The sequence below is a fragment of the Squalius cephalus genome (assembly GCF_949319135.1).
Source record: "Squalius cephalus genome assembly, chromosome: 13".
NCBI classification, from domain to species: domain Eukaryota; kingdom Metazoa; phylum Chordata; class Actinopteri; order Cypriniformes; family Leuciscidae; genus Squalius; species Squalius cephalus.
Window position 1 is genome coordinate 9,612,156 of NC_137134.1, and position 15,849 is coordinate 9,628,004.

At 37.8% G+C, this 15,849-nt stretch overlaps 1 protein-coding gene across 2 annotated transcripts in view; it reads left to right on the top strand.

Moving 5' to 3' along the window:
• Positions 1–15,849, top strand: part of grm7 (glutamate metabotropic receptor 7) — a 217,327-nt gene that overhangs the window by 51,075 nt on the left and 150,403 nt on the right. For both annotated transcript variants that reach the window (XM_079889895.1, XM_079889896.1), the window contains exon 2: positions 11,654–11,870. In XM_079889895.1, the coding sequence (XP_079746021.1) occupies positions 11,654–11,870 (217 nt within the window). The remainder of the gene's footprint in view (positions 1–11,653; positions 11,871–15,849) is intronic.

Genomic DNA, 15,849 nt, shown 5'->3' on the forward strand with positions numbered 1-15,849 from the left:
TCAATTAACAATCAACTTTTAAGTAATTTCAACTTAAATTACATTAAACTGACTTAAAAAAAAATTAGTTGAATCTTGTATAAAAAAATGAAATTTGGTTAACTTATTTTGATGAGTTAAAGCAATGTAAAAACATATGTTTTTTTTTTTTTTTTTTTACAGTGTATGTCTTTTTGTATAGCAATTCTGCCTTGTCTGTAGTCTGTGAAGAGGCATTCAAGTACGATTTTCTTTGTAGGCAGTAAATGTACAATAAACAACTTTGACTTGACTTGAACACTTTTGTATAATAAAATTAATTGTAAAAAGGCAAATTAATACATGATTAAACACTATTTGGGTAGTTACTTTCCTTGGCCTGATCTTGCAAGGCTTAGTCTGGCTTTGAAGAGGTGGCAACAGGTTTAATCTTTCACACTTTAATATGACAGTAGAACCTACAACACCGTGATCCAATTACATAGTTGTCCTGTGGGTAAAAGGTTTGGCTGTCCACTCTGCGCTCACCAGATGAGGCTCATGTATTGCAGTCGGTGTCCTCATGAGCCCAAAGGCATTTTTTTTCTTTTCACTCAGAAGGGTAAAGATGGACACATCAGCCTTTTCCCAATTCCACTGTCTCCTTACCCCAGGGAATGACTCTCAAATTCAATGGCGCATTTCTCTGTCCCAAATTAATTACAACAAAATATCCTTTGGTGGATATTGTGTGGCATCTAGTATCAACCCAGAATTGAAGTTTCAGACTCATTTGTTTGCGACCCTCTGAAGGGTATCGTCACAGCACACAGGAGAGATGCAAGTCAGTTTGAAGAGACAGATTGCACTGCATTTAGATGGGATTTTGGTGCTATGAGAAAGTAAACTGGAAATGTGTTTTCCTCTGAGTGGGACATTCAAACTATGGTTGCTACTTAGAGAAAGTCAACATGAAATTGCATTCTCAACCTAGATTCATTCTGGAATTTAGGACATATAATATTTAACCCAGTAACTAATGGTTTCAGTGGCTAAAATTTGACAACTTTTTGAACAACCCAGGATCATTAGAAAAACGGGCCTTTGGTGACATTTCTGCAAAATTATATTACGTTGAATCTTGCAAGTTTTGCAACACTGTCAATGTGAAATGTCCAGTGAATGGCACTAAAAGCACATTCAGTTTTATCCAAAACAGATTAATGTGAATCTGGCAATGTTTTAATAGTTTGGTTGTTGTCATATCACAGCAGTTTGGAAATAAAATGTGGCACAAATATCACATACACTAAACCCACCCGATAGTGTTACCAAAGGGAAATATAATATAAAAACACATTTGCTGAAGCAATCATGGCATTTTAGCTCTATTCTAAACGGTTTTTAGTTATTTTATCGTAATGTTTCACGCGACTCATTGCAAGTGCAATGCTGTATTAGGTGAGCTCCCGAGCAAGTTTACTATGTCAAAATATATTACTTTACAAATGATGAATTGTGGTAAAAGTGTTTTGAAATCATCACATAGTATTGTGCAAGGAACCATGAGAAAATAATCTTTATTAATTGATAATTTGCCCCTGTAATCATAATTTGTGTGTAAAGGAATTGAAGTTGTTGGTGTGTTACTGCCACTAGTGTTCATTTCAGCTGGAAACTGCAGTGAATTTTACTGGTATGTGTTTTGAGTTTTGCAAAAATGTTACTATATAGGCCCTTTTTTGCCCCCTATGAGTCTATGTTGGGTTTAAAAAAGCATAGTTGTGACGCTAAAAAACGTGAAGGAGGAGAAGGAGTCTTGCGGTTAAAGATACTGGATCCCAGAAGCCTTTATTTCAGCATAGACCTCTGTACACAAACGACTGCATCATTGATGTTTGTGGGTCTGGTGCTTTGGGTTTTCAGGGCCTTTGTAGTTGAAGCATGTGTGTGTGTGCACGAGCGTGCATGATGGGATGGGTGACTTATTTTAAGCCGCACTGCATTCCTGGTTCATAGACAGCAAAATAAGGAACAAAGCGAACTAACTAGAAATAGAGTCATTTACATGGTCCTGAAATCCCCAGCCAATATAATACAGAGAAACCCATACTCATCTTCCAAATAGAAGAGGACAGGATCTCAATTTTGACAAAGTCGGCAAGAGGTATTTTAAGCCGTGTTCTCCGTTGTTTGTAATGGTAGTGCTGTTTTTAAAAGTTTTAAATACTCCACTTGGTGCCAATTACTATTAAAGTGCCTGGTGGCATACATTTAGTACAAAACGGCTATTATAACTGCACACGTGGACGCAACATAAGGCTTAATGCTTATTCATCATTTTTCTACATAAATATTATTAAATGGGACATCGTTTGTAGCATCGCTAAAGTTGTAATTGAATTTTTCATGGCCATTTTCTGCTCTCTCTCTCTCTCTCTGACACTTGTGTCTGCACTGGAAGCAACCATTTTGCCGCAGCGACTGAGGCTGTTTCTACTGGAAATGTCAAAGCTCTAAGTTTGAGGATGTACTTCAGCAATCGAACAGTGGGTGAACTTTATTTTGAGCAAAGATCCTAATGGGATAAATAAAATAACAAACAGTGAGACAAGGGAATACAATTATTATGATTGTTTTCATTTATATAAAATAAATAGTTTTGATATCTTACATATTTATATCTTGATTAAAATAATTTTATTTCTGGAAAGAATGTGTTTAAGTACCAGAGCATCCCACTTCTGGTGTTGAAATTGCTGGAATTAATCTGGCTACTGTATCTTTAATATATGTAAATGACCTTTGTTATTATTGGCTAGCTTCTACATACACTACAAGGATGGGGGATTTTCTGTTCTTGTGATTAGAAAATATCTACACAAGACACTTTTATATGTCTCCTTCAATGTTATTGTGTCAAAAATAGTTTATAATTTGTCCCCGTCCATGAACAATTTCCAATTATCCTCAGTTTTGCTTAAGTGTCAAAGAACTGTGACTAATTATGCTTCCTAATTGAAAAATAAGTCCATAATTAATACCAGGATGTAGTGTGAAAATTGTATCAGCTCGCCGTAAACAAATGCTGTAAGCTAATAAACCATGTTTTAGAGGGAAATATATATTTCTCCTCGTTCAGTAGATCTGAGCGTGTTTGTGTAGGGCTCAGCGGTGGTATTAGGATATGGTGTCTGGAGTTTGCTCAGTTTATGTGGTTTTGGTTTCTAGCAGTGGGAATCTTTGATGTTTGAGAGTGAACTGTCGTTTGTGGTAAGATTGACTTACTAAACAATTGTCATTCAGAAATTGCTAATAAATTTCACAAATAATTACAAGATACTTTGTAATTGATACTTTACAATCATTGAAAAGTTTTTGAGTATTCTTTTTTATTATTATTGAAAAGCTTGTACACAGCAAAAGTGAGTTTGTTCTTTAGGCGCTATTGTTTAGCCAATCAGAAGACATTGAGCCGTCAGTCATTTTGAGCATTCAGGTTTTGCTGACATTGGATTTGCCATATCTTTAGAGGGAGGATTTTGCAGAGAGGAGGCTAAGTCTGGCCAAGTTGTGTGGAAGTTAGCAAAACTGCTAACATATCTTAGAGCATATAGCTTACTTGACAAAAATACATAGTTGGAGCCTATTGTACTGTGCAGCCTTTAATTAGTGAAAGATTCATACCTTTCTTGTTGACCTAATTGTTAAGCTTTTTTCCCCTGCGGCACCGTTCGATATCCACATACACAATAGGCTCCTTATTATGAAGTGTAGGAGGTGAGAGACTCTTTTAGTCATTCATTTGGTGAGACAAAGGATAAATCTTTAGGATGCTGTTGAACAATGACGATTTTCTCCAAATTTGCTTGCGGATCTCATCGCTGGATTCCTGAGACATGTAGAACAGACGAATTAAAACCACCTGATTAAGCAGGAATAATCTACTCCATGACAGTAGACTCACATGTGATGAATTATGCCATTTGAGTGCGCTTGGTAGGATTAACTCCCTGTAAGAGAGTTAGTGCAACAACTTTAACATTAACAAAGGAGAGGAAATAAATTCTTTAGGTCTTCCAGAGCACCGACTGAATGCCTGCGCTCTAAGCATTCTTCAGCTAAATTATTTTCACTGTAGTGATTATTGACATTATGATGTTTTGCTCCCCTCTACTTCACCCCAGGGAATGCCGTGCACTATTGTCCATGCCGTATAAACCGTGTCAAGGAATTGAAAGCGTGCTGCTTTTCTTTCAGCTGACAATCAGCAGCGGACGTGGAAGAATGGGCACTTGTAATGAAATCAGTGATTTACTGCATCTCCATGCAGTGGGTCAGAGTGATTAAAATCCACCGCCGCTAAGAACCAGGCAAATGAACTTCACATCAATGGCACTCGCTGCATATTAATTTGATTTCCAGAGCTTGACTCATTCGGGGTCCTTGTGTCACATATTAGAACATTAGAGATGCCAGCATGTGGCATGGTCGTTACATTTGTTTTGTAATTCTAGATTTGTTGACAGAGACATTTGTCAGAGACCTGAGTCATGAGGCACAGCTGTGTTACATGATTGTCAAGGCTGTGTTCTTTTCCACCAGCCTTTAGAAGCCCAAGCATTTCTCTTTGATTTATCTAGCCCTTCAAAGTAAGGGTCAAGGATTGAGCTGACTTGGGAATGCAGAGGCCTGCGATTAAAGCTCAGGTGTGTGCAGGTAATCACTGACTTTCGGCGGTGCCTGTTTGTCAGCTTCAAGCCAGTTGGCAGTGGCAGATTCCTTGTGTGAAAGTTTACTGAAATGGGTGGTTGACGGTGTAATACTTCTGGTGGTTGTTCAATGTTAATGGCACAGTCAAGTGCGTGACGTGATATAAAGAAACAACATTTCACCAAGAATAGCCATTTGTTCAATCCCAAAACCATTCACACAAGTTGTTTCAAGCAAGTCTTTCACTGAATACAAAATAAGAAGATTTGAAGAATGTTCATGCTACTCTTTTCCATGCATACAGTGAAAGTATTTTGCACTAGGTTCAGTTATGCAACAAAACGTTAGTTGAAGCATTTCTTGCAAAGCTTTTCAGTGAATTATGGATTAAATTCTGGTCTGTTCCTCACAAAAAGTTGTCACATTCATTCAGTCCCTGGTGACTATTTCCGTTTGTTGAATGGTAATGAGTGTCAAAACTTCACCGGAAAAAAGAAAGTCACAAGTTTGGAATGACATGACAATCTCTTTCTTATCTTGATCTCTCTCCAGTTACAAATTCACCCTTCTAATGGTGCCACTTCTATTAAGTTCTCAACCACCATAAAAGTTAATGTCACCAGTTCTGCTCGTGTTGTGGGTGGAAAATGGAGGTGGAGAAAATGTCACTGGAAATGTCATCTACCATGTCACACGTCCAATGCTGTAGCCTCTACCCGCAGTGATTCTCCATTTCACTCAGGTAGAGACAACTCCACCTCCGATCAATGCGGGGTCAGCCCATTGTCAAATACCTCATCTGTTTCTTTTTATGAGTTCTGTCAACACACCTGACCTTTCGAGTGGATGCAAAAAAATACCCCCAGTGGTCATAAGGCGGATCTATTATCCTGAAACTCTGTCTTTGGCCCAGGCAGAGGACTCCAGGGTCGTGACCGTATTAAGCACTGGCAGGTGTTTACTAGCTCACAAGGAAGATTTAGATCAAAATTATATCAATACTAAATAAATTAATGAAAATTATGGTGAGAAGAGATATGCTGCCTTACTTCTAGTGGCTAGGTCAGACATGTATTTGAAGAAGCTCCACTCAATATGGTTCTTCAAATACAGACAGCAGAGCACCTTTATTTGTGGATTGAGTACTTTCGGAGGGGTTAGATCGTAATTCAGAACAGAGATGGTAGAAGTGCAAGGTGGTATGAAGTCGCCATTTTGTAAATGTGGCATAATTGGCATAAAAACTTTGGCAGACTGTCCAATACTTAAACATTTTTTTTGTTTTTGTTTTTGTTTTGTTTGTTTCTTATTCGGGAGGGATCCTACCAAGCAAAATGCATTGGTTAAACGATTTTAAGTTTCTCAGTCTCAGAATTATCTTATCGTCACACTGATCATCCCACTTTAGGCGCCAATTGTTTCTGTGACACCAGTAATCACCTCAGAATGAGAAGGCCATGATATGCCACAAAAATCTTCGAGCTCTGTTTGTGGGGCTGAATAAAACACACCTTCAACTGACGGATGGCCCAACAGGACACCTTATTCTTACACCTCCTGACTTGACACAAGACAGGCCCTCTGGATTGCTGGGACACAGTAGCAGCCACCTTCAGATCAGTCACCCTGATAGACAAGATAATGGAGTCCGATAATGGGGCGCCATCCCTAAGCCGAACAATGTTCATCACGGCCCTTCCTGTCATCCGCACAGACACATAAATACGCAGTTGACAGCTTACAAGGGCTAAGGCTACGATCCAGAGCCTTGATATTATTTGTGTGTCTGTGAGAGAGTGTGAAAGACAAGAGTGTGAAAGAAAGATGGAGGAAAGAGAAGGGGTTTTGCTCCTGAAAGCTCTAGGCCTCACCTCAAGCCGATCTCTGATATGTCCTGTTTGGGGGCTACGAGATCTGTTCCTTCTGGCTCCTTGAGCAGATAGAAACAGTTTAAATGAGGAGTTCTTGCTTCAGGACTCGACTTGAGTTGAAAGAGGCAAACTGTAATTGTTTTAGCCGGTGATGCCAGTGCAAAAATGTCTTTCATGAAACAAACAACAACAGTAATACATATATATTCAATTTCTGAATGACTCATCTGAAACTTTATAATTAAATGAAGAGGTAACTCTGGGGAATGGAAAATTGTGGATTGTATCATTGCCTTTTAAGAAAAATATAATTAAGACATTGTTTGTGTGTTGGTCTCATGAAATGAAGTTTTTCAGGATGGCTGAGAGGAATTAACACTTTTTGGTAAACACAGGCTTACCAAAGGTTCCCCATATCTTTTGACCTATACATTTCACAACTTTCACATTTTTACTTTTCCATGGAATTTCTATGTGTGCAATTGTAGAAATATGATTTGTAATTGTTTATACCTTAATACAAGTGTAGAGCAGCATTTTCCCCATTTATTTTAAGACACATTCTCTTTTAATTTAGATATTTTATTGGGAATGCAAGTAAGACAAAAATACTGGATTTGTTTGAAGTGCTTGTGGTAAATACCATAAATAAATACCACAGGAGAGGAAGATGGGTGGAGAGTAGTGATATGTATTGAACAACAAAGGTGCAGGGATGAGGTGAGCAGGGTGGTGGAGTCCAGAGAGAGATCTTGACGGAGACACAGAGGAAAGGAAGACGCTGGAGACAGGGAGATCGCAGAGTACAAGGGGAAGAGTTCACATACATTACACGAACAAGGTCGGACAAGGAACTGTGGTGAGATGAGTATATTTATAGTGGAGGTGATTATGAGATGCAGGTGTGTGTGATGTGGAATGATGTGCAGGTGGGAACCAGGATGGATGCTGGGAAGTGTAGTGAAGAGGATGTTGACTAGGGTGAACTGTGACAATTGCATACTGTCATATATATACTTATTCAAACTTTAAGCTTTTGTGACTGGGTAGTAACTTTAATCAAACATGACATATTCTTTTTGTGGTCTAGTTAGCATGAACTCTCTGACTTCTTGAGTACTTGAATACAAGACGCGGACAAGAAAAGTTTGAACCAACCTCATGACTTTTTCAGCTCCCATTCTTTTCTCTTCTTTCCTGCAATTCCTTGTCCTTTCCACGTTGTATTTTCTTTCATCATTGCAATAACATAATTAAAGTTTAATATTCATTGCATAAACATGCTTTGTTCTGCCTTTTCTTTCCAAAAGTTTCTGAGATTTCCAAAAATTGCATTCACGCTGTGAGAGCCAGCATACTGTAAATGCGTGCCAGGAGAAAGAATTAGCAAATAAACTGACAGCTTGCAAAATAGTTTTAGGACAAAGCATTTTTCAACACAGCACAGAGTTGTTTCAATGCAGTAATTAAGGGCTTCCATTTCTTTGCAACATGATCGTTACTGTTCTTTATTAACCTTATGTGCCGCTACATATACTAGTGTTTTTCTCTCAAAAGCACACAGTTCTCACGCCCACCTCCATGTTTCTGTCCCTTATATATGTTCCTGCTTACCATATTATTTAATGGAAGAGCTTAGCTCACCATTAAATCAAGTGAGATCAAAAGGCTAACTGAAATAAAACAGCAGTTTGCTAAACTTTGCTTGCTGATGTGCAAGAAGCCCTCTTCAGAGGAGGTAATTAACTTTGAGAAGAATCCATCTGGCCCAACTTGGTCAAAGATCAAGTAATCCCAGACCTGTGTCAAATGGAGGAAAGGCATGAAGATAATTGCAAAGAAAACCCTGAGCACAAGTTGAGTCAAACTCATTTTGAAGTTATCAAAGGATATGTTGAATTTCTTAGACGGCTACTGGGTCATTGACCTTTAAGATTGTGTTTTACTAGGAACTAGCTTATCGCCCGACTTGACTGAATATTTGCAAAGTCCCTTTTTAGTACAATTTCATGGAGTGGTAATGATTATTTGTGGCCAGTCAGTTTTCTCAAATCACCCACCAGTGGCAGGTGGAAAAAGTGGTTCTGTGTCCCATCGACTCCCTCAAATAAAGTCTATCGTATTTGTCTAGAAAAGGACATATGGTTTTCTTTCTATTCACTAGCCTTTTGATTTGTCATTGCAAGGTTGCTTTACTGCGTTTACTGAGTAAACAGAGAAAAGTGTCACATGAAGCCTAGGTATGAAGCGTGATTTTGATGGCTTGATATAACTGGGATTTGGTCAGAATTTAAGTGCAAGACTTCTTACGCAGAAGACGTGACAAAACATCTGTCAGAAAATAGAAAACAAGTCTGGACTTTGGTGGATAATGCAGGATATTGTTAGCTTGCCTATCTGAAATTGTGTGAAATCATTTACATATTCAGTTCCCCTTAATACTGAAATTTGACTCAAGGCAAGTGGTTATTGAACACACTGAAAAAATAACCCGAACGCTGTTGGCCCTCATTGATGATCATCTGGGGTCCAATGCCTCAGCCAAGGATATTTTCATAACTTCATAACAAGCTTTGTTCCTGGAGGCAGTTCATCATTTCGAGAGGTTGAATCATCAAGTTTTAGAGTTGAAGTCATCCTTGATCCTTACATTATGAGGGCATAGGAGTAGAATCTGTGTGATTTTATGCTAAACTGTGTTAAGTGACCATTTAGTGTTTGTGTAAATTCTCAGCATGACCTCTTCTGAGGTGAACGACTTAAATGCAGCACTCGCTGTTTCATTACATAACTCAAAAAAACAATCAGGATATTATGCAGCTTGTCCAAGATGATAAATGTGTCGCTGTGGCCTGCGCCGACAGCTGGTGGGTGAAGTGAAAGTCTATTTCGGTCTGTTTCTGATATCTGCCAATTTTTTTTAAATCTTTTTTTATGCACATGCCAAACTGCAGTGGATGAGTCTTTTTGCTATACAATACAGTCATGCAGGATTAGGGATGGGTGATATAGCTAAAAATACATCTAGATACAATATTTTGAGAATATATTTAATATATATATGTATGTATTAGTATTAAGTGCTGTTAAAAGCCACTTTCCGACCGGAGGAACCTTTTCACAGTTCCTAGAACTATTGGCTAAAGTACCCGGATGTCGGCGTGTTCGCACCGCAGGAACTAGGAACGATTTTAGTTCTAGGAACTCCATTTGGAGGAACTAATTTAGGTCCTGCTTCAGAGTAGGGTCTAAACCAGCACTATAGGAACTACCCGTGACGTTAGAGTACGCTGATTGGCCGAACGCACGTGGAACACCAGCACCCGCCATTTTTAAAACAGCTAGAATGTAAACACACAGATTATAGCCTATATATTTACTTCATAAACTAACTATACAAACATGGACAACAGTGATAGATGGGCCTCTAAACCTTTATGCTGAAGAGAAAATACAACGCAACTTTGAGGGGACCAAGCCAAACATGATTATGTATTTCTGCCCAGCTAGCAACACTGGACATCAACCACACGGCATAGGCTAATAACCTTTTTTTCATATACTGTCTACTTTCTATAACAGTTCTATCTAATAAGATATTAAACAGTACTGTTAGACAGATCGCTAACTAATAAACACAGAGAATGCGAGCATTGTATGCTCTGGCGTTCTCAGCGCCGCCAAAATAAAGGTCCGTCGCGCCGTCAAAATAAAAGTCATCGTGCTTGCGTCACTCCCTTACCCCTCCTACCAGTTCCTATGGCCACTTGGCCAGTGCGAACGCAAACAGCAAAACCGAGTTTGGGGGAGAGTAGTTCTTAGAACTGTTTAGAAGTGGACAGTTCCTAGAACTAAGTTCCTGTAACTACTTGGTCGGAAAGCGGCTAAATACTTAAAGCATATGTTTTTTTTTTTTTTTCAGTAGGAAGAATCAGAATTGATCAAACAGCCATTGTTGATTCAATATTGTTATTGCCAGTAAAGCCACATTAACTCTTTCCCTGCCAGCATTGCTTTTAAAAAGATGCTGGTCACCGCCAGCATTTTTGACCATTTTCACAAAAACGTCATGGCCCCCAGAATATTTTTTTATATGAGTACCTGAATATGCAATATATCAAAAGAAAGATCAGAATAAAACAAACCATGTTTTATTCGGATTCAGAACGAACATAGATGGAGTAAATCGAATCCATCAACACCTCCAAAGCTTCACATTCCTATAGTTTGTCATGGGTCGACATTTCATTTAGTAACATTACGCAGTTTTGATTTAAATGCTGCTTAATGTTGATGATCGCGTTATTTTACATCTACGTACGATATCACTAGTTTTTCTTCTTTTTTGCCTGTGTTTTGATCAGGAGGTTCAGTACTCTTTATGAAAATGTGTCATAGCGCCCCCTACCATATAACAGTGAAAATACGGAAAGCTGGAAAATTCCGTCAGTAGCGGGGAAAGAGTTAATTAGTTAATGCCTTAACTAACAATACTGAATATAAGCTCAAACGTGTTTTGTATTAATTAATTTGAAGGGGCTTGAAGTGGTTAACTTTTTTTCTTACAAAGAAATATTTGACACAACAACCATATATATATATAAAGGTTGATAGTGCCACATTAGCTCAGTTTGGTTGCACTTTATTTTACAGTACATGCACTTACCTGTATACTTACCTAAGAAAGTACTGGTTAACATAAGGTAACTACATGGGTTCATTTTAGGTTTAGGTGTACGTCAGGGTTATTGCCTAGTTATTAACCCAGTTATTATAATAACTATAATAAGTACATACATGGAGAACAGGACTGTAAAGTAAAGTTTAAAAAAAGTGCTACCCTTACATTATTAGAGAGAGATTCAAAGTCAGTGCAGCCTTGTCTCAATTTTCATTTCATATAAGATTCATTGCAAGAACCCGCTGCAGACCAGCATTCATATTATGACCACGTCAAAGAGACAGACGGCAGATACAATTGCCTGTGAAAGTTTGAGTAATTGACATTCAATACAGAATCATGACGGGGAACAGTCTGTCATTTTCCATTATAGGAGCTTTCCAACCGCGGCGACCGCAAATCTAAGCACTGTCTTTTCATCTGGTTTCAGATTCCGCAGATCAGCTACGCCTCCACCGCTCCAGAACTGAGCGATGACCGCCGCTACGATTTCTTCTCTCGCGTCGTGCCCCCCGACTCCTTCCAGGCCCAGGCCATGGTGGATATAGTGAAATCGATGGGATGGAACTACGTGTCCACGGTTGCCTCGGAGGGAAGCTACGGCGAGAAAGGAGTCGAGGCCTTCATGCAGATTTCCAGAGAAGCGGGTGAGTCAGGCAAAACAATAAACAACAAGTCTTTGAAGATAGAGTCCTGAAGAACTCAAAGCAGTCTCTGCATGAGTAAACAAGTGTTGCAAAGACTCCTTTTTGGTTGTTTTAATAGCAACCTGTCAGTTTAATCAGTGTTTACAGTTTAAGGCAAGACACGGCAGGCAAAAAGATTTTGAGATTTTGCGATTTTGGGATATTTGTCTTCAATATCATGTCTTCTTTCAGACTTGTGGTGAAAAATACACATTTAGGTCTTTTTTTTACTAGACTTTGTCTGTTTGCATCTGTAGATTTCTCAAAAATTAAACAAAAGTTGGCATTGTAAATCATCCCGCTGCTCCGCAATTGCTGTCTGCACCCTGTCATCACATACATCGTTAGAAAGCTCTCTCTCTCTCCTGTACAATGCTGTCGGATCCAAATATGGTCATTTCCTTTTTATCAGCAACCGATAGTGAAAGTAAAAGGGGGATTTAACTCTAAATGTGCAATCTCATTGGCTGATATAAATCTTTAAAGCCCGCTTTCTCAAAATGACTTTTCTCTCATACTCCAAGTCCGAAATCTCCACTTCAGTAGCACCTATACCAAACTCTCCAGTCTTGTACCTAGTTATATTATGAAGACATTTACAGAGGGATTTGTAAATATATTATTCCTAGCCTGATTTATATAACATTTTATTCCAAAAAACATGGTGAAAATCATTTTTTTAAGGCTATTGACAGTATATTCTGATTTACAGGATAACAAAAGTAGATATCCATAAATCCCTCTGTAATTTTTTTCCCATCTATGTGAACACAATGAAAAAAATAATTTTGAACCTGGCTTTATCCAATACTCAGATTTCATTTTGTAAATATATGCAAATTAGCGCATATTTAATTAGATAATGCCTAATTTGTATATTGAAACATTAAATTACTGAAAGCTTGTAATACATTTTTTTCTCATCTTAATGTAGTAATCAACTGGGAAAGTTTCCTGGTGATATCTGCTATTTAAAAATTTTACCATATTCACCTGTAGTGTCTCGCCTTAATATTTTTAAATACAAGCCTTATTCACTGTGAAATGTTTGGATTATGTTACTCATTTATTTCGGCAACACAAAGGTGATCGTTGAAGACGGCTGCGAACCATCAATAGGAAATTTGCAGTGTTTACCCAACAAAATTTTCACCTATCTAATTAATTAATATTTAAACAACACAAATGTCTATCAACAGTGGAGATGTTGTGTCTCTGAGACACTTTTCACACAAAACAAAGCGCCCCAAGGAAAGAGGATTCATTCCAAACATCGCCCTCAGTAGTGAGTGAAGCCAATTACTCTCCCTTAACTTAAATTAGATGGGAAGGTGTAACCTGACATGAAGATAAATTGGGGTTGGTATATCGACCAAATAACCTCATGATTGTTTCACGCTTCTTAAAAATATGTGAAGTCTTGTGGTTGGTCAGTTTGTAAACAAATCGGTCTCTTGAGTCAGATCGTTTTTAATGAATCGTTTGAATCAGTTCAAAGAATCAGTTTGTGCTCATAGCTGTTTGGCAGGATCTGGGATTAGCCTGGCTAACGTCAGACCTCTTTCTCATTGAGACGTGGGCTGGGAACCACATGTTCATTTTCTCGTATTTGAGGCGTGGTTTACGAATGCCCAGAGCCGTTTATTGGGCGCTACGAATGTCTATCAAATGTGCCTGTACGTAGATCATAGCCAATCGTTTCAATTATACCAGATGACGTATGTAGAGCGACAGAAATTCGACGAGGAATTAGACGAAATAAACTTGCGTTCTAAACTACTTAGAACACTATCTAAGGCTGCATCGAAAGGTAACTTCACGTCTGATGCCATGTTGGATCCATAGATATAAACAAACTGCTTCGGTGTGTCGCATAGACGTCGTCATCGTCTTGCTGCTCCCTCCCCGTTCTGTGATTGGTTCCTTTTTTGAGGGGAAAATCTGGTCCATGGTGTCCAGGCTGCCTAGCAGTGTGAATAAAATCGTGCTGCGCGCAAGGCTGCATGGGGAAACCCAGGCTAATCTGGGATAAACTGAACTGAAATGGTCCGAGTGATTCTTCAATTCACAGACTTACTAAAGACTTATTAAACCAATAACATTGAACCAGTTCTTTGAAAGAATTCAACTGATTTGTGGAGATCATGTTATGTTAACAGATGATTTATGCTAATATTCCACCGATTTTGTGTGCAACTGAAAATTGACCATAATTCCTTAATACAAATTCCTAGTCTTATTATGAACAATTCATCAGCGCATTTTAAAGAAAAAATGTGTCCTTGTAACCTTAAAAGGACTTTACTTTTGGACTCCCCTCCAACTGCATTGGTAATAACCACATTTCATAAGTTTCAGATGGAACAAAAAAATTCCCATCCTACTTTTTATGTTATTCAGTATCCTGTTTCTTGCTGAAATATGTTGCATTATGGAAGTAAAATGGATTCTGAATGTCATGTTGTGTTGATTTTTGGAGAGTAAGGGGAGATTAAACACTTTTTTCTTTCTTTTCTTTCTTTCTTTCTTTGGTGAAATGTATTATGTAAATACTTTAAAATGCACCGGATTTTGAGCGTAAAGTGCTTTAAGTGCTCGAGGGAAAGACTTCCTATGATATGTGTTTCGACTTTCCAAGGAGCCTTTGGCAGAGAGGTCAGTATGTTGGCAAAAACAACAGTGCTCAGCTGTTTGGCAGGGCATTTCGCGGTGGTTACTTTATGGCTCCAAATTTTTGCGGATAATGAATGTTGCACTTGTACTGATAGGGACATTGAGCCTCATTCATGAAACACAACAGAAGGAAATTGTTAATTGTTTGTTAAAACAATTTTTAAAAACATTGCAGTCATAAATTTGTTGTTCTAGGGGAAAGGATTTAAGAAATGACAAAAAAACTTGAATGCACAATGTTTCACATCTAGGATGAAAGTTTGTCTTAAAAGGTTAATTAAAATAATTTTGTGCCTTCTCTGCTATATTATAATAATATACATTATCGGTCAAACGTTTGAAATAAAGAAGACTGTTTTTTTTTTTTTTTTTAAGAAGACTATTATGCTTACCATGGCTGCATTTATTTGATCAAAAAGTAAAAACATTAATACTGTATTCTATTTGAATGTATTTTAAAAGTCTTCAGTGTCACATGATTCCAAACTACGCCACAGCAAAACGGTTGTGACTCCGAGCAACACACATGCTTTTGTTCCTGAATGAATCGGTCGTTTTAACAAATTGTTTGAATGACTGATTCGTTAAGCCTGTCAATTGCCGCCACCTACTGGTGGTTTCTCATATTTAAAGGATATAATGTCAAATAAAAAATTATTTCATGTCCAATAATACAAAACATTACTCTCATAACTGCAGTGTAATGCATTGTGTAAATTCCATTTTCTTGCCAATGGAAACTTTTCTTAGATTTAAAGTTGGCAGAGGCCATTCTAGATGAGCTTGATACTATTTAGTGCAAATAGATTATCATAGGTCTGTTAAGCAGTGTTGGTCAAGTTACTTGGAAAAAGTAATTAGTTACTGATTACTGATTACTTCTCCAAGAAAGTAATCCAGTTACTTTACTGATTACTTATTTTCAAAAGTAATTAGTTACTTTACTAGTTACTTTACTAGTTACTTTTGAAAAATGCCCTTCATAAAGGTTAAAATATCATAAATATGCCGATTTATATATGTTAAAGCTGACTGAACTGATAAGAATACTGATTCGGAATAAATTATATTTACAACACACACAAAAAAAATCAATTTTTTTTCCTGTTCTAACAAATGTTTTTACTCGGACAAGTGAATGACCGACCGAAGGACAAATGAAAAGGCTTAAATGTTGAGCCCTGGTATATATTTTTTATTATTATTCATTTATTTACCCATAAACCTGTCTTTAGGAAGCCATAAGTTACAGTGGCAAGAATAACTT